General features: G+C 38.2%; 1 protein-coding gene across 2 annotated transcripts in view; it reads right to left on the bottom strand.

Annotated features, from left to right (window-relative positions):
* Nucleotides 1-8,262: 8,262 nt before the first annotated feature.
* LOC105484443 (kelch like family member 20) overlaps nucleotides 8,263-24,514 on the bottom strand; it is a 61,541-nt gene continuing 45,289 nt past the window's right edge. For both annotated transcript variants that reach the window (XM_011746033.2, XM_011746031.2), the window contains 4 exons: nucleotides 19,762-19,895; nucleotides 18,333-18,541; nucleotides 11,842-11,948; nucleotides 8,263-8,881 (listed from right to left, as the gene is read on the bottom strand). In XM_011746033.2, the coding sequence (XP_011744335.1) occupies nucleotides 8,797-8,881; nucleotides 11,842-11,948; nucleotides 18,333-18,541; nucleotides 19,762-19,895 (535 nt within the window). In that variant the 3' untranslated portion in view covers nucleotides 8,263-8,796. The remainder of the gene's footprint in view (nucleotides 8,882-11,841; nucleotides 11,949-18,332; nucleotides 18,542-19,761; nucleotides 19,896-24,514) is intronic.

Genomic DNA, 24,514 nt, shown 5'->3' with positions numbered 1-24,514 from the left:
CAGAATATTAAAGTAAAAAATAATTTATGAGCTCGTACTAATACTAAACAAAATTTTAGAAATTGGTGAGTTACTTTTGGAGGTTGCTGCAGAATCAAGTTCTGAAAATTGGTAAAGGGGAGAAGCAAACATTTTCTACTTTCTAGTATAAATTGTATTTCAAGATAATCAAATAGCTGATCAAGGCAAGTTTTTCAGATATATTTCAGCTGATAAATCCAAAGGAATGATAAGGCATCATTTATAACTCAGTGAAATAATAGATGTAAGCATCGATTATTAGTATCTGCTTAACCCCTTAGGTGAAAGATTGATGAAGTGTTTTATAATGGAGCTAGCCGATAACACCCGAAGCCACTGCCCACTCTTAGACCTCTAAATATGGGCTAAGTATCACGTATGTTACGACTGATGCTTTAGAGCACCTGTGAAGTATTTCTAACAGCCTCTTTTTTTTTTTGATTTTTTGAGACGGAGTCTCCCTGTCTCGCCCAGGCTGGAGTGCAGTGGGACTACAGGCGCCCGCCACTCTGCCCAGCTAATTTTTTTTTTTTTTTTTTGTATTTTTAGTAGAGACAGGATTTCACCATGTTAGCCAGGATGGATAACAGCCTCTTAATGTGAGTATCTTCGTAGAGAAATATGTTTAAATATATCTGTTGTAGTGCAGATACACACACACACATAGAATAGAAACTATAGAAGAATTTCTAAAATTAAAGGGCAAAGGAACAAAATAGAAATTTGACCACGTGAGCAAATGAAGGGACAGGAAAAAAAGAAAACTTCGAAGTATAATAGTAAACAAATTAAGTGGTAACTAGGGGAATTTTAACATTGGGTATTAGATGATATTAAGGAATGTTAATTTTATCAAGTGTGATAATGTTGTTATAGTTAGACCTTATCTGTTAAATATTCAAATGTGGGTGAAATATAGTCATGCTTCACTTAACAACAGGGGTATGTTCTGAGAAATATGTCCTTAGGTGATTTCATCTTTGCATAAACATCACGGAGTATACTTACATAAATCTAGATGGTATAGCCTACTACATACCTAGGCTATGTGGGATAGCCTGTTGCTCCTAGCCTACAAACTTGTACAGCATATTACTTACTGTACTGAATACTGTAGGCAACACAGTGGTAAGGATTTGTATCTAAACATATCTAAATATCGAAAAGGCACTGTAAAAACAGTATTATAATCTTACGAGACCACTGTCATATATGTGATCTGTCAATGGCGAAAACGTTGTTATGCATGAAGTGCATGACTTTAAGGTGATGCCTGGGATCTGCTTTAAAATACTTCAGTGGTGATGGAGAGGTGAAGTAAGAGTGAGAGGAGACAGATAAAACAAAATTTGCAAAATCTGTTAATTTTTGAAGCTGGGTGGTGGGTATATGGAGGTTCATGGGTTTCTTATATTTTTTTATGTATTTGCATTTCCCAGAGTGTGAGAGATGAGAGAAAAACACCCAAGACAAAAAGCTAGAGTCTTTTTAAGCCTAATTTTGGAAGTGACATACCATCCCCCTACACTTTTTTTAATAGAGTTTATTTTTTAGAGTAGTTTTAGGTTCACAACAAAATTCAGTGGATGTTTACAGAGATTTCCCATGTATCCTTTTTCTCTACTAATGCATAGCCTCACCCATTATTAACATTCCCCACCAGAGCTCCTAGCATCGCTATTAGGCACACAGACCAGACCAACCCTGGTGCATTTTGGGAGAGGATTACACAAGCATGTGAATACCAGAATGCAGGGATCACTGGGGCCTCTTAGAGCCTGACCACACCCTCACAGAACTTACTAGAATTAAGCATCAGAAAAGAAAGGTGAGAGAGAAAACTACTGGGATATGAGGCCCTTATGATGATACCTGGTTCTCCTGTCTTATTTCTGGACATAGGCTTTTTGTACTTTATTCTCCTGAAAGCAGACTGCTTTGATTTCCCTGAACAACCCATACTGTCTCACTGCCTTCCTTCTGTATAGCTTACATATGCTGCTCTGCCTGGACTGTCCTTTCGACTCTTGTCCACTTAGCAAAACTATTACTGTCTTTCAAACCTTTCTCAGGCATAACTTCTTTTCTAATCATTCTTACAGTCCACATCAGGGCAGACTATTGAATCGCTTCTGCTGGGTTATGTAAATAATTCAATCATTGCATGTTTTATACTGAGATGCATTATGTAAAACATTACCTGCCTTATTACTTGAAGTTTAGTGGTTTTGTTTGTTTGTTTTTAAAGAAAGGCAGACTGCCACATGCAGCAACTCATTCAGATGTGTCTGGAGTCTTGGAAGCTTGACTACCCTACGTTCTTTTACAAATGGACCTTGAGAGCTTGTTTGGAGGTTCTAGCAGGGGAGTGCAGCTACTTGTATACCCTTGACTGAAGATGGCATCCTCTTTCACTGAGTGCACAGCTTCAAGAGGGAAGCACATGGAGTGGTGAGGGAGGAAGGGGACTCCTGCCTAGCTAGCTAGATCAGCCGAATCAACCCTGGCGATCAATAGAGTGACAGATGTCACAGTCAGATCGCCCTCATATCTGGTTGACGTTTTTTGAGACAGTGCCTTGCTCTGTCAAGGAGGCTGTAGTGCAGTGGTGTGATCATGGCTCACTGCAGCCTGGACCTCCCTGGCCCAAGTAATCCACCTCAATCTCCCAAGTATCTGGGACCAGAGGCATGTGCCAACACACACAGCTAATATATATGTATATATAACATATAAAAACTATATATAATACATAAAATTATATAAATTATATGTATTATATATATAAATTATATATATGTATATTTTTTTGTAAAGACGGTCTCTCTTATTTGCCTAAATTGGTCTTGAATTCCTGGGTTAAATCGATTCTCCCACCTTGCCCTCTGAAAGTGCTGGGGGATTTTATTAATAGGTATGAGCCACCGCTCTAGGCTGATGATATGAGTCTTAAATTCCTTTTATTCTGTCAGTTTCTCCCTCTCCACTTTCTTTTCTTGCAGTTCAATTTTTGGAGAAGCGAAGTTATTTGTCTTGTAAAGTTTCGCACTTTTGAACTTTGCTCATTGAATTGCTATGAAGTTAACACATTCCTCTGTTCCTTTGTATTTCCTGTAAACTGGAAGATTTAGAGCAGCAGTTCTCAAACATTTTTGCCTTGAGATCCCTTTAAAGCCTCAAAAACTTGAGGACACAAAGAGCTTCTGTTTACATGCATTATATCTAGTGATTTACCATATTAGAAATTAAAATAGAGAAATTAAAAAAAATAGTGCATCAAAAATAAACCTATTTACATGCCTTTTTTTTTTTTTGAGACGAAATCTTACTCTGTCACCCAGGTTGCAGTGCAGTGGCATGATTTCGGCCCATTGCAGCCTCTGTGTCTCAGGTTCGAGGGATTCTCCTGCCTCAGCCTCCCAAGGAGCTGAGATTACAGGCATGTACCACCATGCGCAGCTAATTTTTGTATATTTAGTAGAGACAGGGTTTTGCCATTTTTGCCTGGCTGGTCTCAAACTCCTGATCTTAAGTGTATCTGCCGCCTGGGCCTTCAAAGGTGCTGGGATTACAGTCATCAGCCACCATGCCTGGCCCAGGCTATCATTTTTAAAACAATTTTTTTTATTTCAAAAGCAAAAAAATTAGTGATGTTTTCTTTTACATTTTTGTATGACTCTTCAATTTCTGGCTTATTAGAACTCAATTGAGTTCTTACCTGCTTCTGCATTCAATCTTTTGCAATGTTATTTTGGTTGAAGTATGTCAAGAAAATATGGCTTACACAAATATGAAATTGGAAGGGGGAGGATTTTAAGAGCTTTTCTGATAATTATGGATACTCTTGATATTACATTAAAACTTGACAAGTGACTGCTGAAATCTAAAACCATATCAATAGACCTTTCATATTGTTCCCATAAGATCTGTTGGTCTGTCTTGTGCTTTGGATACATCTTAACCTGTGCATTAATCATTTAGAAAAACTGATTCCATGAGTTATACAGATCTTCCACATGTTGACACGCTTCACTATACAATTAAAAAGGCATTCATCGATGTCATCACCAGTTTCATCAGAAAAGTTTTTAAGTAGCTGTCAAGTTCATAGTTGACATAGCCTTCTCAAAATTGTAATTTTTCTCTTGAATATGGTTGACAATAAGTACTGTCAGTTGTGTTCCTTGAAATGATAGCCTCACTTTGTTCATTTGAGAGAAAATGCCTGCTCAACACCCAAGTCTAAATGACCTCAATTTGTGTGTCATTCTTTCAAAAAGTAGGTAGTTCAGCTTGCATCTTAAAACAATCTCAAAAGATTTTCTTGGGACAACCACTGTATTTTGGTTTGCAGCAGTGTTTTATGCATACTTCCCATTTTGTCATAAAATATTGAAAAAAGATGTATGTCCACAAGTTGAGATTTAGTACATTAATAATTTTTGTTGCTTCATCAAGGACATTTTTAAGCAAATTTTTAAAAATCCAGGCCACGCACAGTGGCTCATGCCTGTAATCCCAGCACTTTGGGAGGCTGAGGTGGGCGGATCGCTTGAGGTTATGAGTTCGAGACCAGCATGGCCAGCATGGCGAAACCTTGTCTCTACGAAAAATAAATTAAAAAATTAGCCGGGGGTGCTAGTGGACGCCTGTATTCCCAGCTACTTGGGAGGCTGAGGTTGGAGAATTGCCTGAACCCAGGAGGTGGAGGCTGCAGTGAGCAGAGATCTCACCACTACACTCCAGCCTGGGTGACAGAGCGTGACTCTGTCTCAAATAAAAACATGTTTTAAAAAAAAAAGGTCCTACAAGTCTATGGTGGTGAATACCATGTCTAGTTGTACAGTTTGATTTATGCTTTGATTTATGCCTTGATTTATGCTAAGACACCAGCAGTTTTACCCACCATAGCTTTTGCACCATTAACACAAATGCCACTACAGTAAAAAAGGCAGAAAACTTAGTTTTACTAAGAAAATAGTTTCAGCCGGGCGCCGTGGCTCATTCCTGTAATCCCAGCACTTTGGGAGGCTGAGGTGGGCGGATCAAGAGGTCAGGAGATCGAGCCCATCCTGGCCAACATGGTGAAACCCCGTCTCTACTAAAAATATAAAAAAGTTAGTCTGGCATGGTGGCGGGCACCAGCTGCTCAGGAGGCTGAGGCAGGAGAATGGCGTGAACCTGGGAGGCAGAGCTTGCAGTGAGCTGAGATTGAGCCACTGCACTCCAGCCTGGGCGACAGAGCGAGACTCCCTCTCAAAAAAAAAAAAAAAAAAAAAAGTTTCGACTCATGGATACTTTGAAAGATATTGGGGACTTGGTTGGGTGCAGCGGCTCACGCCTGTAATCCCAGCACTTTGGTAGGCCAACGCGGGCGGATCACCAGAGGTCAGGAGTTTGAGACCAGCCTGAACAACATGGCAAAACCCCGTCTCTACTAAAAATACAAAAAAATTAGCTGGGCCTGGTGGCACATGCCTGTAATCCCAGCTACTCAGGAGGCTGAGGCAGGAGAATCGCTTGAATCTGGGAGGCAGAGGTTGCAGTGAGCCGAGATTGCAACATTGCACTCCAGCCTGGGCAACAAGAGGAAGAAAAAGAAAGATATGGGAGACCTCAGGGGTCCACAGACCATACTTGGAGAACCACTGATCGAGAGGCTTGATGAAACCAAGGCTTAAAACTAAGCTTTTTGAAAGCAGGGGCTGTTCCTGTTTAGGAGAAGTCCAAGGGTTCACTGATCTAAATTCACACTGAAGATATGTGTCCTCTTTTCCTAGGAATTCGGGCTTAAACAGTCTTTCTAGGATAGGGGTATTAGTAGGTTACTGTTACTGGAATAACCCCAAATATTTTATGATAGTTCAGTGAATAACCATCCTTTCTTTTTTACATTTAAAATAATCTAAGTTCCTAACCTTACACAGCTAAATAACTGAAAGATCAGTATAAAGGACATGTAAGACAACTTAGTTGAAGAGTTTTGTCATTTCTTGGGACCATTCTTTTCCATCACTTCCAGCAGGGCCCTCAAAGCAATTTACAGAGCCATTTCTCACAATTGGGCAGACACACTCAGGTTTAGTGGGTCATTTTTGCCTCCTGCTGCTGCTTTCTCTCCTCTTCTATATTTCTTTCCTTCTTGCATTTTTTCTTTGCCCATCTGTTTCCCCAGTTAACACAAAGTTTGAAAGGTTCGTCCCCTACTCCCTCACATCTTGTACGGGAAAGACCCCTTTTACACAGTAGTCAAGAAGTATTATCTGCAGTGTGAGTATCTAGAGGTAAAACATTATGGAAGAGAACTGGGAAGCAATCAAAAACAGGAATGTGGGAATGTGTATAGAGCACAAAGGATTTACAATCAGGGGCTACAGATTTAAGGTTCAGCTCCTACCATGTCATTTCAACTTTTCTAAGCTTCAGTAGACTTACTTATGAAACGAAAATGACTGCCAACCCAACCCCTATTCCAAACTTGAGTTGTGGAAAAAACTATGCACACAAATTAATAAACATTCTATTTTACAGCAACACCTTTAACAGAATACATTTCAATCAATAATAAAAGTGGAGTGCCTTCACTGGAGGGGGAAAACAAACCCCTAACAGTCTCCAATGAAGACTCTGGCCAGTGCTGTTAATTCCTGGGTCTCTACTCTTGAATCAGTGCCGTATGAATTGCTCCCACTGGGGACTTCCTGACTAATGGAGAGTCTAATCCCTAGTTTTGTTCTTGCTATTATCACTCTCTTTTGCCTCAGATGTATGAAATAGTAGAGTCTTGGGAAATACATGGTTTTGCCTTGAAGACTGATTGTTAATGATGTACTACAGTAAGGATCTCATAAAAGTTTTTATACTTTTTACATGTTCATACCAGACTTAGTTAAAATACCTAAGGTCTTTTATTATATTTAGTTTCAGGTAAACCTGCAGTGGCAGTGTGGCATAGAAGGAAGAATGGACTGGGAATTGAGGAAACTGACTTCTAATGTTGGTTCTGTCATTAACTATTTATTCTTAGGCAGACTTCTGTGGTTTTCAGACTTGGATCAGTGTAATAAATAGGTTTGGACTAGATGATTGTTAAAGAGTCCTTCCAGCTCAAAATTGTATGATTCTAAGTTCTACCTAGAAAATAAGTTTATAGGTTAGGTAATATAACATATAAAAATAGATAATGAAAATTCCTATTAATTCTAGCTGGCAATCCTTTTATTCCTTCAAGTTGAAAGCACTTGTAAGTTTACATACAGGTAAAATAAATTATATAGAAACAGAAATTCCAAATTAAATAACAAAAGTACAAGGATAAAAAGCATTAGCTAAAAATTTTTTAATGGTAAATACTACCTTTATTTAAAAAAGTTATACATGCTAGAAAAAAGCATAAATGATACATGTAAACAACTGTTTACTCAATACTTTTTTTTTCCTTGAAAAAGGTGCAAATGATCTTTAAATGTAAACACAAAGTTGCCAAACATCTTTGTAGTTGGGGAAAGGAGGTTATTCCTTTTAAATGCAGTTAGTCTTATTCAAAGATTTTTCTTGCAAAATATATTGAAAAAAATTTGTCTATGAATACAATGAGGAAAAAAAACTTTAACCATTGAAATTATGTTTTTTCCTAAAAATTTTTAACTTTTTACCAGAAAGTGCAATTTGAGAGAAATAGTAACAATGGTCTTATAGAATGAAGATAATGATACATTGTTTGTATAAAAGAACCAAGATATTAATAAAATGCCTCAATTGATTTTATACTCTTTAATGTGTGCTATTACATGAACTGAATAATTCATTCCCTTGGAGGCTGTTATTAAAGGTAAGCCTCAGCTTAACTAGGCCTGAGCATCAAGAATAAATTGCATAACAGAATTCACTGCTGGGAGAAGATATTTCTCCCTGCTGGTCCTTGGTAGCAATAAGGAAACAGGAAGGACAGTTGCTTTAGTTGGTAACATTTTTGAGCAAAAACTGTTGCAGAGTTGCATGTGATTCTCTTGGATTCTCAAGACAGCATATGAGACATATATTGTTTTTATAAGAGGCACTGAGCAGAGCTCTAGATCTAGCAGAAACTCTATGAGAATATTATGAAAAAAAGACTAAATAAACAAATTCATATAGAAACAAGACATAAAATTACACTGATGAAAACTGTAGTGTCTGAGTCCTGGTTTTTATTGATTTAGTATCCCTTCTGAATTGTACTATTTAAAATGAGATGTTGCCTTTTCTTGGTTTTTTTTTTTTTTTTTTTTTTTTTTAGATTTTCAAGTGTTCTGGTGGTTAGTGCAAGAATAATGGCTAGCTAATACATTTTGCATACCTACCTTAATTCCTGGTAATCCTTGTTAGGGGAATCACGTGGATGGAGTGTCTAGATATAACAGCCAAATCATATATAGCCCTTATGCCCTTATTAAATAGTATTTTCAAACCTAAATCAATACCTTATAAACAAAGTAAGTTTTGCTGCTTGGAATTTTTTTCTTCTTTTCTTTTTTTTGTAGGAGGAAGGATAAGTTCAAAACGAAAACAACAAAAAACCATGATAAATTAAAACCAAAAATAAATATTCTTCTGCACAGAGTTGAAAATTATTGTGCATCTTGCAGGTGAAGTACTTTCATTTGTATTTCCATATGTTGAGGCACCGGCAAATAATAAAATTTGTTCTAAGGTTTTCTCAAGCTGTACAAAGCTCCAAGGTCAAAGCTCCCCAGAATACAGAGGAATATGTACAAGACTCTGTCTTCTCTGTGTTCACCAAATATGGGATTCACAATGTGTCATTTTAATAACTCCGACACCACCCCCTAGCCGACGGTAATTCATCCCGCCATATAACCTGCAAAGAGAGAAACATAATCATATTTTCTAACTGGAAAAAAAGCACCATTTCTTCCACAACTAAGATGTTATTAACACATTTCTATGTTTTATATTACAACTAATATTTTCAGCTTCACACTAATACTGTCTTCATTCTAAAAATTAGAAGCTGCAGTTGAGCACTGTTGAGTAGCAGGACTGTTTCAGAGATTGACATGCTCTCATAGGAGGCTGTGTGAAGAATAAGAGAGCATCATATTCACTTTTTGCATCAGAACTTTACAACTTTATACCTCACTGACTTCTAACAATTACACAGAATTATATATTCTACATTTTTGTAATTTTGCCCCTGGCTATATTATTGTCCCACCTATGTTTTCCCTTTGCCTAAAATTCTTTATTTATTTTTATCCCTTTGTCTTATATGTACTCTGTAAGCCTCCTCAAGTCTTTTATAGAACAAAACTGGATTTGAGTAAAGTCGCACCTAGTTTGTGACAAGATCATCTTCAAAATTAAGGACCTTCCATGGAGAAGAATACTAGACCCTTATCAGCTATGAGGTTGAGTTGGTTTTTAAGTCTGGGATATGTAACTGCAAATATTTAGTTATTACTCTTTCAACAGATGATCCTCAAGAATTTCATGACTATTACTTTGTCATCTATTACTAATTCTATTTAGTGACAGTTACTAAGAAGTCCTCAGATAAGATTATAGTGATTAAGTGACAGTAAATTTGGCTGTCTTCAGAAATTATGCTTACTCAAAATTCTTAGTAAAAATAGAAAGCTGTATATGGAAGAAAATATCCTGCCAGTGAGAGGCCCAAAGCTGCCATTACCTATCCTTTACCGTTATTAGGTTTTGCTAAAATGTTACCTTTCCAATGAGGCCTTCCCTGGCCACCTTTAAAAACAGATTCCCCTCCCTGTACTCCCTAGCCTCCTCCCCTGCTTTGATATTTGCCATAGCACTTCCATCTACTGGTATGGTACTGTTAGTCTCCCTCAATACAATTGGTTAGCTCCAGCAGGGCAAGAAATTTTTTTTTAGATGGAGCCTTGCTCTGCCACTCAGACTAGAGTACACTGGTGTGATCTCAGCTCACTGCAACCTCCACCTCCTGGGTTCAAGAGATTCTCGTGCCTCAGCCTCCTTAGTAGCTGGGATTACAGGCGTGCGCTCAGCAGGAATTTTTTGTTGTTGTTGTGTAGTTTTGTATCCCCAGGGCTCAGAGCACTTAGTAAATTTTTTTTTTTTTTTTTGAGATGGAGTCTCACTCTGTCACCTAGGCTGCAGTGCAATGGCCCAATCTCCACTCACTGCAACCTCTGCCCCCCAGGTTCAAGCGATTCTCCTGCCTCAGCCTCCCAAGTAGCTGGGATTACAGGTGCCCACCACCCATGCCTGGCTAATTTTTGTATTTTTAGTAGAGACGAGGTTTCACCATGTTGGTCAGGGGGTCTCTAACTCCTGACCTCAGGTGATCTGCCCACCTTGGTCTCCCAAAGTGCTGAGATTACAGGCATGAGCCACCATGCCCAGCCATTAGTAAATCTTTACTTAATGAACAGGACTGTAAAAATGTGATGTAAGAGCAAAAAGTACTATGCTGTTATTAGCTTGACTTTAGTTTGTGACCACTGAGTCATATGGAGCTGTGAGACATATGGAGGATCCAAAGCATGTCACTTAAATCTCTGTGAAGGTTGTGGCTTTCCTAGAGATAGACTATAGTTGAATCTAATAGGGTGATGAAAAAACCCAGGTGGATAGTTGCAGGCTTAAAATTAGGAAATGTATTAGAAACACAGTAAGAATGGACTACAAGACTGCCTCTTTTAGAACAGTAACAATAAAACAGAGCTCAGCTTATCCTTCATGGTCATAAGAAAAATTTCCCAGAATGTCTGCTCCTCAGCTCACATGTCCAGCCTGATATTTCTGGTTGATGTGCAACCTTAGCCACTGAGATGGTAACCCTAAACTTGCTTAGGCAAGTAAGCCCATTTTATTGAGAAGGAAATCCCAAATTGCTTAGAAGGCAAAACTGTTTTCTTAGAAGACTAGTATTTAGAATTAAGTACAGATATGCCATACATCAAACCCATAGTACCGTTATTTTTAAAGTTTGAGAATCAACTATATGTTTGGCATTTTAAGTTCTTATACTGTTTAAGAGAATTTGGCTTTTTAGAGCATCTATAAGATTACTCTTGTGATTCCAGTATAAAATATGATTGAGTAAAGATTTAGACTTAATTATTTTAAGTTTAAAGGTTTAAGAGAATTTTGCTAAGTTTGTAAAGGTTTTGAATATTTAAAATAAGTGTAAAAGTCACCTAATTTATGTGAAATTATAAAAACTACTTAACTACTTAGGAAAGCTTTATTAGACAATTGAGGATTTAAAAGTAAAGTAAAATTAAACCTAGATATGAAGTTTAAGTTAAGCTCTCTTAAATAAGATGTAGCCTCCTCCCTAAAAGTTAAAATGGGTTTAAAAATGAAATATTCTTTTTTTAAACATTAATTTTTCAAAAGTAATTGCAATTTGTTTTTCCTAAGCATAGGTTTCCCACAAGAACACCAAAAAATGGCATGGACAGATTTGGAGCCAGACCTAGGTTCTAATTCTAACTCTGTCACTAAGTCAGTTAGGCAAGTCATTTTATTTCTCAGTGCTTTTGTTTCCTCAGCTGAACATGATTGGACCAGGAAGGATATTTTTTCCCCTATTTTACCCATCTCTAATTATAAAACTGGACAGTTACTGAAAAGGAGAATTTTGTAATATATCAGCCACTTTAGAGCAATCAAGTCAAAATGAGCCATAAATATGTGTAACTTCAGCCCTCTTCAAAGTACTCCAGTGTACTGACCATCCCAGTTCTGATGGTCATGGGCTATCTCAAGCCCATGATTTCCAAGTCAGTAGTAAGGTGATTTGCTACACAGCTTAAAAGTTACCTCCATGTATTGGCATCAGGATCAAAAACTTCTATGGTCTTCAAGTATGTTGTGCCATCAAAACCTCCTACTGCCATGAGCTGTCCATTGACCACTGCCAGGCCAACCTACAAAACCAAAATATAGTAAGCTGCTGAAGAAACTAGACAATCATTAAGGAAATTATAGACTGGTTTCTAGATAAATCTGTTTACAAAAGATAATTCTTTATGGCCTTATATTCTGGTTTACTGAAACACAGAGGGAAGATATAACAACAAAAGTCTATCAAATTATGGGAACTATAAAATTATATATTCAATTAGAATATTCACACAGAATCGAAAACATGTATTTCTTAAATTAAAAAAAAAAAACTGCTCACTAGGAGTGAGCAAACAACCTTCAAACTGCTCTCACTTCTTTTGGTGTTTGCCTGCTCTAATCTTTCTAAATTGCTACTAAAATTCTCTTTTAAAAATACAAATCTAGGCCAAGCATGGTACCTCATGCCTGTAATCCCAGCACTTTGGGAAGGCCCAGGTGGGAGCATCACTTGAAGCCTAGAGTTCAAGACCAGCTTGGGCAATACAGTGAGACCCCTATCTCTACAAAACTAAAGTAAAACAGAAAAACAGAAATCTAATCATATTGTCACTTTCCTCTTTAAAAACTTTCTTACTTTGGGAGGCTGAGGTGGGTGGATCGCTTGAGCCCAGGATTTCGAGACCAGCCTGGGCAACATAGTGAGACTGTCTTTACAAAAAATACAAAAATTAGTTGGGTGTAGTGAGGCACACTTGTAGTCCCAGCTACCTGGAGGCTGAGGACGGCTTGAGCCTGAAAGGTCGAAGTTGCAGTGAGCTGAGATTGTGCCACTGCACTCCAGTCTGGGCAGCAGAGTGGGACCCTCTCAAAAAAATCTCCTAAAACCAAAACAACTTTCTAAGCCTCCCTACTACTTAAGGAAAAGTTTAAAGTCCTTATTATGTTACTCAGGCCCTCCAGAAATCTATCTTAGCCCACTATTTGAGCCTCACCGCCTATAGTTTCCCTTTACTCCTACTAATGAATCCTATGCTGCAGTAAAACTGGATTAATTGCTAGTCCCTGAAGATAACATACATTTTTCACACCTCCACACTTTTGCACATGTTCCCTGGCTGGTGTTTTCTCCCCGCCCCCCTCTCTCTCTTTCTCCCTCTCTCTCTCTTTTTCCCTCTGTCTCACTCACAGGGTCTCACTCTGTCACTCAAGCTGCAGTGCAGTAGCAGGATCACAGATCACCATAGTGAAACCGTCTTTACTAAAAATACAAAGAAATAGCCGGGCATGGTGGCACGCACCTGTAGTCCTGTAGTCCTAGCTACTCAGGAGGCTGAGGCAGGAGAATCACTTGAGCCTGGGAGGTGGAGGTTGCAGTGAGCCAAGATCGCACCACTGCACTACAGCCTGGGTGACAGGCTCAAAAAATAAAACAAAAAAACAGTTCACGATAGCGTCCACCTCCTAGGCTCAAGTGATCCTCCCACCTCAGCTTCTTAAGTTGCTGGGACTACAGGGATGCACCACTACATCTGGCTAATTTTTAAATTTTTTGTATAGATGGGGTCTCATGTTGCCCGGACTGGTCTCAAATTCCTGGGCTCAAGTAATCCTGTCTCTGCCTTTCAAAGTGCTGGGACTACAGGGATGCACCACTACATCTGGCTAATTTTTAAATTTTTTGTATAGATGGGGTCTCATGTTGCCCGGACTGGTCTCAAATTCCTGGGCTCAAGTAATCCTGTCTCTGCCTTTCAAAGTGCTGGGATTACAGGCATGAGCCACCGCACCTGGCCCTGGCTACTGTTTTCTGTCTTTTAGAAAAGCTTATTCTTCCTTCATGAGCTAGCTTACATGTGATCGTCTTTGGTAGTCTCTTCACTGCCCCAACTCATTCTTACTTCCCCAAAGCAGTAAGTGCATTCTCCTATGTTCTTCCATAAAATACGTAACACCACTGTAGGGTTTATTTATTATAGTTAGCTGTAAACATTTCAATTTCCTTCACTAAATTGGGAGCTACTAAAGGAGAGGAATCATGTCATACTCATTTTTGCTTTCCCAACACATAGCAAACACTTAACAGGAATATGACTAAGATGCTGTTAGTTGTCAGTAACAAAAAGCCATTGATATGTGAAGGCTTTGACTTGCTGACACCTTCCAGTGGTGTTCCTTGATTTATGCCAACCAGAATTCACTCTCTTTTATCCTCAGATTGTGGAGTGCTTAGCTACTGCTTGCTTCTCCTTCCTGTTATGGATGCCTCGATAAACTCCTGCCGTGATCAGTGGTTAATGGGTTACATTTTGCTCTGAGCAAACATTCCAAGATGGATGAATTCTATACTTCACCCGGAAGTCTCTTGTAGTCACAGGCCATCCATGGTCTAGAACATGTCACAGGGGAGTCTCATCTGGTCTATACTATACATAGGATAGACTCAAACTAGTTTGTGGAGACTGGGGGTGGGGCCAGATGTATTTTTGCCTAAACATTTGTATTAGTATGCCAACTACTTAGACTATTAGCTAGAAACATTAGGTTGCAATATATAGATCTAATATTAATTTAGGCAAGGTAGTAGATAATTTGGGGAGATTGTTTCAGAAAAGCAATGGATACAGGATAAATCATAAAAGCCAGGCACAGTGGCTTATGCCTGTAATCCCGGCACTTTGGGAGGCTGCGGGGGATCACCTGAGGTCAGGAGTTCGAGACCAGCCTAGCTAACATGGCGAAACCCCATCTCTACTAAAAATACAAAAGTTAGCTGGACATGGTGGCACGTGCCTATAGTCCCAGCTACTTGGGAGGCTGAGGCAGGAGAACTGCTTGAACCTGGGAGGTGGAAGTTGCAGTGAGCTGAGATTGTGCTACTGCACTCCAGCCTGGGTGACAGAGTGAGACTCCTTCTCAAAAAAAAAAAAAAAAGAGAAATCCTAAAAACTTATTCTCTAATTAAAGATATGACTGGACACAAAAATTTTAAACTACATGAGATAAAAATAATCAAAAGAAATTCATTATTTTCTAGTGTCAAATTAGCAGGGCTTGATTTACGTAAAAGCATCCTGAATGACCAGTGGGTCAATGAAGAAATGAAGAAATTAAAAATTTCTTGAAACAAATGAAAATGGAAAAACAACATACCAAAACCTATAAAGTAGTTTTGGACATAAAGTGAAAGTAAAAGGAAAGTTTATAGCAATAAGAGCCTACGTCAAAAAAGTACAAAAACTTCAAATAACCTAACAATGCATCTTAAAGAACTAGAAAAGAACCAAATCCAAAATGAGAAGAAACAATAAAGATCAGAGCAGAAATTAATGAAATTCAAGTGAAAAAAACACAAAAGATCAATGAAATGAAAAGTTGACTTTTGAAAGGATAAACAAAATCAACAAACCTTTAGGCAGACTAAGAAAAAAGAGAGAAGGCCCAAATAAATAAAATCAGAGAAGAAAAAGGAGACATTACAACTGATACCACAGAAATTCAAAGGATAATTAGAGGCTATTATGAACAAATATATGCCAATAAATTGGAAAATCTAGAAGAAACAGATAAATTCCTAGACACATACAACCTACCAAGATTGACCCATGAAGAAATCCAAAACTTGAACAGACCAATAACAAGTAATGAGGCTGAGTGTGGTGGCTCATGCCTATAATCTCAGCACTTTGGGAGGCTGAGGTGAATAGATCGCTTGAGCCCAGGAGTTTGAGACCAGCCTGGGCAACATGGCAAAACCCCAACTCTACCAAAAAACAAAAAAACAAAAAACAAAAATTAGCTGGGCGTGGTGGTGTGCACCTGTAGTCCCAGCTATTGGGTAGACTGAGGTGGAAGGATGGTTTGAGCCTGGGAGGTGGAGGATTCAGTGAGCCGACACTGTATCATTGCACTCCAACCTTGGCGACAGACCCAGACCCTATCTCAAAACAAAACAAAAAAGTAATGAGATCAAAGCTGTAATAAAAAATCTCCCAGCAGAATTGAACAATGATATCACTAGACACAGGGCGGGGGACATCACATACCAGGGCCTGTCGGGGAGTGGGGGGCTGGGGGAGTGATAGCACTAAGAAAAATACCTAATGTAAATGACGAGTTGATGGGTGCAGCAAACCAACATGGCACATGTAGACCTATGTATCAAACCTGCACACTGTGCACATGTACCCTAGAACTTAAAGTATAATGAAAGAAAAGAAAAGAAAAAAAAATAATCTCCCAACAAAGAAAAGCCCAGGACCCAATGGCCTCACTGCTGAATCTTATCAAATATTTAAAGAAGAACTAATACCAATCCTATCAAACTACTCCAAACATAGAGGAAGAGGGAACACTTCCAAACTCACTTTAGGAGGCCAGTATTACCCTGATACCCAAACCAGACAAAGACACATCAAAAAAAGAAAACTACAGTCCAATATCCTCCATGAACAATGATGCAAAAATCTTCAACAAAATCCTAGCAAACTGAATTCAATGACACATTAGAAAGATCATTCATCATGACCAGGAAGAAATTATCCTAGGGATGCAAGAATGGTTCAACATATGCAAATCAATCAGTGTGGTACATCACATCAACAGAATGAAGGACAAAAACCAAACAATCATTTCAATTGATGCTGAAAAAGCATTTGATAAAAGTAAGCATCCCTTCATGATAAAAACCTTTAAAAAAACTGGGTATAGAGGGAACATACCTCAACACAATAAAAACCATATATGACAGACCCACAGTAGCATCATTTAGAATGGAGAAAAACGGAAAGCCTTTCCTCTAAGATCTGGAACAAGACAGGCATGCGCACTTTCACCACTATTATTCAGTATAGTACTGGAAGTCCTAGCTAGAGCAATAGGACAAAAGAAAGAAATAAAGGGCATTCAAATTGGAAAGGAAGAAGTCAAGTTATTCTTCTTTGCAGACAATATGATCTTATATTTGGAAAAACCTAAAGACTCCACCAAAAAACTATTAGAACTGATAAATTCAGCAAAGCTGCAGGATACAAAATCAAGATACAAAAATCAGTAGCATTTCTATATGCCAACAGCAAACAATCTGAAAAAGAAATCAAGAAAGTAATCCTATTTACAATAACTATAAATAAAATAAAATACCTAGGAATAAACTGAACCAAAGAAGTGAAAAATATGATGAAAACTAGAAAACACTGATGCAAGAAATTGAAGAGGACACACAAAAATGAAAAGACATTCCATGTTCAAGGATTGGAAGAATCAATATTGTTAAAATGTCCATACTATCCAAAACAATCTACAGATTCAATGCAATCCCTACCAAAATACCAATGACAGTCTTCACAGAAATAGAAAAAAAAAATCCTAAAATTTATATGCAACCACAAAGACCCAGAATAGCCAAAGCTATCTTGAGCAACAAACCAAAACTGGAGGAATCTGACTTCAAATTATATCTGACTTCAAATTATACTAAAGAGCTACAGTAACCAAAACAGTATGAGACTAGCATAAAAACAGACACATAGACCAATGGAAAAGAATAGAGAACCCAGAAATAAACCTATACATTTCCAGCAAACTGTTTTTTTGACAAAGGTGCCAGGAATGTACATTGGGGAAAGGACAATCTCTTCAATTAATGGTGCTGGGAAAACTGGGTATCTATATGCAGAATCAAACTAGACTCCATTTTTTGCCATATACAAAAATCAAATTAAAATGAAGTAAAGCCTTAAATCTAAGGCCTCAAACAATGAAACTGCTAAAAGAAAACACTGGGGAAACTCTCCAGGACATTGGTCTGGGCAAAGATTTTTTTCAGTAATACTCCACAAGCACAGGCAACCAAAGAAAAAATAGACAAACGGGATCACATTAAGTCAAAAAGTTTCTGCACAGCAAAGAAAACAACCAACAAAATGAAAAGACAACCCACTGAATGGGAGAAAACTACCCATCTGACAAGGGATTAGTAACTAGAATATATAAGGGCTCAAACAACTCAACAGAAAAAAATCAAATAATCCAATTAAAAAGTGGGCAAAAAGATCTGAATAGACCTTTCTCCAAAGAAGGCATAAAAATAGCAGACAGGTATATGAAAAGGTGCTCAACATCTGATCACTAGAGAAATGGAAATGAAAATTACAATGAGATGTCATCTCACCCCAGTTAAAATGGTTTTTAACCAAAAGTCAGGCCATAATGATTGCTGATAAAGATGCAGAGAAAAGGGAACCCTCCTACACTGCTGGTGGAAATGTAAATTAGTACAACAGTTTGGAGGTTCCTCAAAAAACTAAGAATAGAAATATCATATGATCCAGCAATCTAATTGCTAGGTATATACCCCAAAGAAAGGAAATCAGTATATTGAAGAGATATCTGCACTCCCATGTTTATTGCAGCACTATTAATAGCCAAGATTTGGAAGCAACCTAAGTGTCCATAACTCCACTTACTCCACTACGGCGTGATGTCATGGCCACCACCGGAGACCACTGGTTGGTTCTGGGGTTGTATCTCTCAGCACTGCTCAGCTCTGTAGTGTCATCTCTACCTCCTACAGCATAGATCATGTCCTGATACACTGCACAGCCTAGGTGTTTCCTCCGGGTCCCCATAGGGGCTATAGTGTGCCATCTGTTTTCCTGAGGATTGTAACGTTCCACTGTAGGGAAAAGAAAAACCAGTAAGTGAGCATTCAACCGTTTCCTCTCACCTCCAGTTTTCTTTATAGCCACTGATATTTTGTGATAACATATTTTCAACACATGATCTGATTTTTGCTTCTGAGAAGGATTTGTATACCTCTGGACAATACCACATATACTCTCATCAGGGGCTGGTTTCTTCTAGGTATGGTACAGTGGAAAGGGCATGTGTTGGGATCCAGATACTCTGGTTCTAGTTTTAACTAAATGACTAATTAGCTACATGACTCTCAGCCTCACTCTCCTTATCATTCAATGGGGAGCCTGACTACATGATCAATAAGCATCATTCAGTACTAATAATTTATTATCATAATCAGACAACTTCTGTACTCCTATATTCCCTTCCCTATAGCATAGTGCATTTTAAACTTCTGAAGAGAAGACATGTGACAATGAATCTGGTGTGACTGTCATATCGACAATATCCTTAGGCAAAAATACCCATAATATCTAAATAGAAAGGAATAACAAACCAGGCCAGGTGCAGTGGCTCACGCTTATAATTCCAGCACTTTAGGAGGCTGAGGTGGGTGGATCACTTGAGCTCAGGAGTTTGAGACCAGCCTGGGCAACATGGCGAAACTCCATTTCTACTAAAAATACAAAAATCAGCCAGGCCTGGTGGCACACACCTATAATCCCAGCCACTCGGGAGGCTGAAGTGGGAGGACTGCTTGAGCCCTGGAGGTAGAGGTTGCAGTGAGCCAAGATCATGCCACTGGACTCTAGCCTGGGTGACAGAGCAAGACCCTGTCATAAAAACAAAAACAAAAACAAAACCAAAACCCAAACAAACGAATTTGTAGTTCTAAGCTTTTATTTATTCTTAGATTATAATATAGAGTATGTTGTGGGTTTTTTTGAGGAGAAGTTGTGATGGAGGAAAAGGAACTACTTATATGAGAAAGTATATAAGAAAGTAGTTTTTAAAATTCATTATACATTTCCAGCAGCTTGTAAAGCAGGGGAAGAAACAAATATTTGGGGAATGTACTCAGAATATGACTACAGTAGGAGCTGAGGAAGAGCTGAGAGCTGCACTCTGCTGGAGGGAAAATCAAGCATTTTCCTAGTAAATTACAGGATAACCTGGAGTTTCTACACTTTTTGTAGGAGGACTCTCCAGGAAAACGTTCTGCTTTTGGGTAAATGATTGCCTTTGGGAGGGACTAACCTGTGTTGAGTGGAGATGTCCCGTCAGAGCCACCTACAGCATATAAGAACCCTCCTAACACAGCCACAGCCACACCTAGTCTTCTGGTACTCATAGAAGCTACCCGAGTCCACTTGTTCTCCTTCGGATCATACCTGTAGTGAGGGAAACCAGATTGTATGCTTGTTCTTATTAAGTGAAGCCTTTTTCATAAGCTCTGAAATCACACTAAAGATATACTGAGTACACAGACTTGCTATAGTCAAATGCGCAATGAAAATCTAACATTTTACTTAGTCATTAGAAAAACATCTTAGAATTTATATCTGTGTCAGCTATTAAGCTATTTTCTACACTCAGACTTGGAAAATGTCCCAAGGAAAGAAGAAAACAACCTATGACCTCAGTTCACATAACACAGGCTCTTTCTTTCTTTTTTTTTTTTTTTTTGAGATGGAGTCTTGTTCTGTCGCCCAGGTTGGAGTGCGGTGGCACGATCTCGGTTCACTGCAAGCTCCACCTCCCGGGTTCACGCCATTCTCCTGCCTCAGCCTCCCGAGCAGTGGGGACTACAGGTGCCTGCCACCACGCCTGGCTAATTTTTTGTATTTTTAGTAGAGATGGGGTTTCACCGTGTTAGCTAGAATGCTCTCGATCTCCTGACCTCGTGATCTGCCCGCCTGGGCCTCCCAAAGTGTTGGGATTACAGGCATGAGACACCGCGCCCGGCCGGCAATACAGGCTCTTTCTTCAGTGGAATTTTAGTTCATCTGGTCATCTTTGAAATGCCTCTGATGTATTTTAAAATGATTTTTGTAATTTGTCTTTTTTTCCTAGTTGTTGTAGTGGGGGTGATGGCTGTTACTCTCTACTATATCCTATTTGGAAGTAGAAGTCTTTTGCATAGTTCTTTGAAACAACCTTTTTATTATAAAATAAAGCTCAAATACAGAGAGCCACACAAGATAAATGTATAGTTTAAGAGTTATTATCAGGAAAGCCCCCTTGTAAACAACACCCAAGCCAAGAAAAAGAACTTTGCATGCCACTCTGGAAGCCCTGCAATGTGTCCTTTTCCAGTCTCTTATCTTCTCCTCTCCACAAATAACCATTATCCTGACTTTTAACAGTTATCACTTCCTTGTGTTTATTGTTTTATCACTCAAGTGTCATCCCTAGACACTTCAGTCTTACTTAACATTACATTTAGAAAAATTTTCATTAATATTTATTTAAAAATAGGGGTCTTGCTGTGTTGACCAGGCTAGTCTCAAACTCCTGGCCTCAAGCAATCCTCTCACCTCAGCCCCCCAAAGCACTGGGATTACAGGTGAGTCACTGTGCCTGGCTGAGACTTAAATAAATAAATAAATAAATAAATAAATAAATAAAAATAAAATTAAAAAAAGGCTGAGTGGGGTGGCTCATACCTGTAATCCCAGCACTTTGGAAGGCCAAGGCTGGAGGACTGCTTGAGGCCACGAGTTCGAGTTCAAGACCTGCCTGGTCAACACAGAGAGACCTTATCTCTATAAAAAAATTGGAAAAAACAATTAGCCAGTCATGGTGGTGTTCACCTGCAGTCCCAGTTGCTTGGGAGGCTGAGGCAGGGATTGCTTGAGATAGTTGTGAGCTATTATCACACCACTGCACTCTAGCCTGGGCGACAGAGTGAGACCCTGTCTCTAAAAAAATTAAAGAGTCTCTTATTGTCTACAGGTTTTCCCTCCATTCCTTTTCCTCCCTGCAATTCATCTGTTTTAGAACCTAGAGTGTATGACAGTTTTCCCCATAATATGGATTTGGTTGACCGTACATTCATAGTGCAGTTCAATCTGTTGCTCTGTCCTTTTTATGTTGGGCAAATTGGTAGTTGGATCTAGAACTTTGATCAGACCATGTTTGGTTCCTTAAGACTACAGAAAGTGGTATGTTAGCAGCTGTTTATCAATGTCTGGATACACTAATTTACTGAGTGTTTCAAAATGATAATATTCTATCACTTATTTTATTTTATTGGGATAATTTTATAAAGAAACAATCCTTTTATCTACTATTTGGTTACTCAATTGATATAATAATACAGTTCATATAAGAAAGGCAGGATATATGCTCTCTCCTTTCACTTTATTTACATGTTTTGAGATAATAAATTTGTTCCCTATGATCTTCCAAAGGCAACCAATTAGTCTTAAAAAATTTAACATTAAGAACTCATAGATTTAAGTGTATTTATTGGATTTAAATCTATTGCAATTATCCCTTTTAAAGCTGAAATTATCTTATCTTTGGTCAGTGGGAACATCTTCAAGTTGGCTGAGTCTTTTCGACTCTTAGCAGTCTCTGACAGCTTGCTTGCTATTTGGTATGACAAGAGGGTACAGACTCATCTGCACATTTCCTGTTCTAAACCTAGAATCAGACATTTTTCCAATAAGGCTCTGGTTTAAGTGGGAAATAATATTTCAAGATACAATCTGGGAGCAGAGATGTTCACTGACACTTTATTTCTAGGCTTTCTCAGTTGACAAGCTAGAATATATAGAAATTTTTTCAAAAGAAGAATTTAGTTCAAATTCATACTCAGGACTACGAGATATTTTATTTAACTTCTATTTTACAACCTTATCTTCTTCTACCTCCACACTCTGGTTTTCAAGGACAAAGGAGAGAACAGAATTAGAATAATCCACACTCATTTCCTTTATTCTAAATTTATACACATAGCAGAATAGCAATATTATCACTAATATCCCTTAGAACAATTAAAATTCCTTTTTGCATACCTCTTCTTTGTACTACATTTACATGGATTGAGTACATAGCTAGAGCATGCTACACTCTCTCCCTTTTATTTTTATTTTTAGAGACAGGGTCAGTCTGTCACCCAGGCTGGGGTACAGTGGTGCAATCACAGCTCACTATAATCTTGAACTCCTGGGCTCAAGCAATCTCCTGTCTTAGCTTTCTGAGTAGCTGAGACTACAAGTGCGCACCACCATGAATGGCTAATTAAAAAATATACATATATACATTTTTAAGATATAGGGTCTTACTATGTTGCCTAGGTTGGTCTCAAACTCCTGGCCTCAAGTGATACTTCTACCTTGGGCTCCCAAAGTGCTGGAATTATAGGTCAGAGCCTATAATCCAAGCACCCAGCCCTCCCTTTTAATCTTCATTTAGTCATAGTTCTACAATTAACTGTATTTATTTATTTGAGGCAGGGTCTTGCTCTGTCACTCAGGCTAAAGTGCAGTGATATGATCATGGCTCACTGCAGCCTTGAACTCCTAGTCTCAAGCGATCCTCCCACCTTGGCTTACCAAAGTGCTGGGATTACAGGTGTGAACCATGTGGTCCAGCCTTTCTGTCAATGTCTTTCTAGTAATTTTGTCCGAAGTTTGTTCTCCTACAGGGCTCAAGAGAACAAGACTCCTTAATCTCTTACACGTTGATAACAGTTGTCTGTGCCCTTTGTACTTCAAAGTCGGTTTCTCAAGGTATAAAATCCTTGGCTCACATTTTTCTTGAATATCTAAAACATGCCATTCTATTTTCTTCTGGCATGAAGTACTGCTTTTAAAAAGCCAGATGATAATCTAAGTTTCTTTTCCTTATAAGTAACATGTACTTTTTTGTAGATACCTAAATAATTTTTTCTTTAAGGTACAGTCATATTATTGCATATGTCTTGGTGTTCTGGGTCAATATTTGAAGGATATAGTGTATTCTTTCAAAAAAGTTTCAATTTTTTTTAATTACAGGAAAGTAATTTTGAATTACAGTTCTTAGTATTCGTTCTGTTTCGTCACTTTGGTTTTCTTCTTTAAGGACTGCTATGATCTGTATAATAGATTTTTACCTATTTTCAATATTTGTTACTATCTCTCAAATGCTCTCTTGATTTTTTTCTATTTATTTATTTATTTTTTGAGAGAGAATTCTGCTCTTGATGACCACGGTGGAGCTCAATGGCGTGATCTCGGCTCACTGCAACCTCCACCTCCTGGGTTCAAGCCTCCCAAGCAGCTGGGATTACAGGTGCCTGCCACCACATCTGGCTAATTCTGTATTTTTAGTAGAGACGGGGTTTCACCATGTTAGTCAGGCTGGTCTTGAACTCCTGACCTCAGGTGCTCCACCCCCCCTTCAGCCTCCCGAAGTGCTGGGATTACAGGCATAAGCCACTGTGCCTGCCCTTGATTTCTTTTTGACCTTAAAATATTTCCTCTTTTTGACTTCTATTTGTCTTATGGCATTATCTGTTTTCCTTTTTCTCCTTTAATCTTCATTCTGAAATGATTTTTCCTTTCATTTCTAATACTTTTCTGAGTTCTGTCGCTTCACTTCTGAATTTTTCTACTTCTGATTTATGTAGTTTCATATCTTGTATCATTTCCTTAATGTCTTTTATCACATTTTGAAACAGTTAAGGTTTTAATGTGTAGGTGTGTCTTTCTAGTGTGCTTTTATTTTCTGTAGAGATGTTATTCTGCTGCTTATTCTCTCTTCTTATATTCACTTTGTATGGAATCTAATCTCAATACTTCGCTATTTCATTTTTACATGAAGTGAGTTTTCCTGAACTTTTAGAAATAGGAGTGAGTGGTTTGGTTTGTGATAGTTTTTCTAACTTTGTGGAGCTCCTTCTTTTTTTAATGTAGTATTAAAAAATATAGTGCCTTGCCTTCAGAGATTATTACTTAAATTTTTTTATTTTTAATTTTTGTGTATATATTTATGGGGTATATGAGATGTTTTGATATATGCA

Source organism: Macaca nemestrina, chromosome 1 (genome assembly GCF_043159975.1).
Source record: "Macaca nemestrina isolate mMacNem1 chromosome 1, mMacNem.hap1, whole genome shotgun sequence".
Classification (NCBI taxonomy): domain Eukaryota; kingdom Metazoa; phylum Chordata; class Mammalia; order Primates; family Cercopithecidae; genus Macaca; species Macaca nemestrina.
This window is presented reverse-complemented; position numbering and strand designations above follow the sequence as displayed.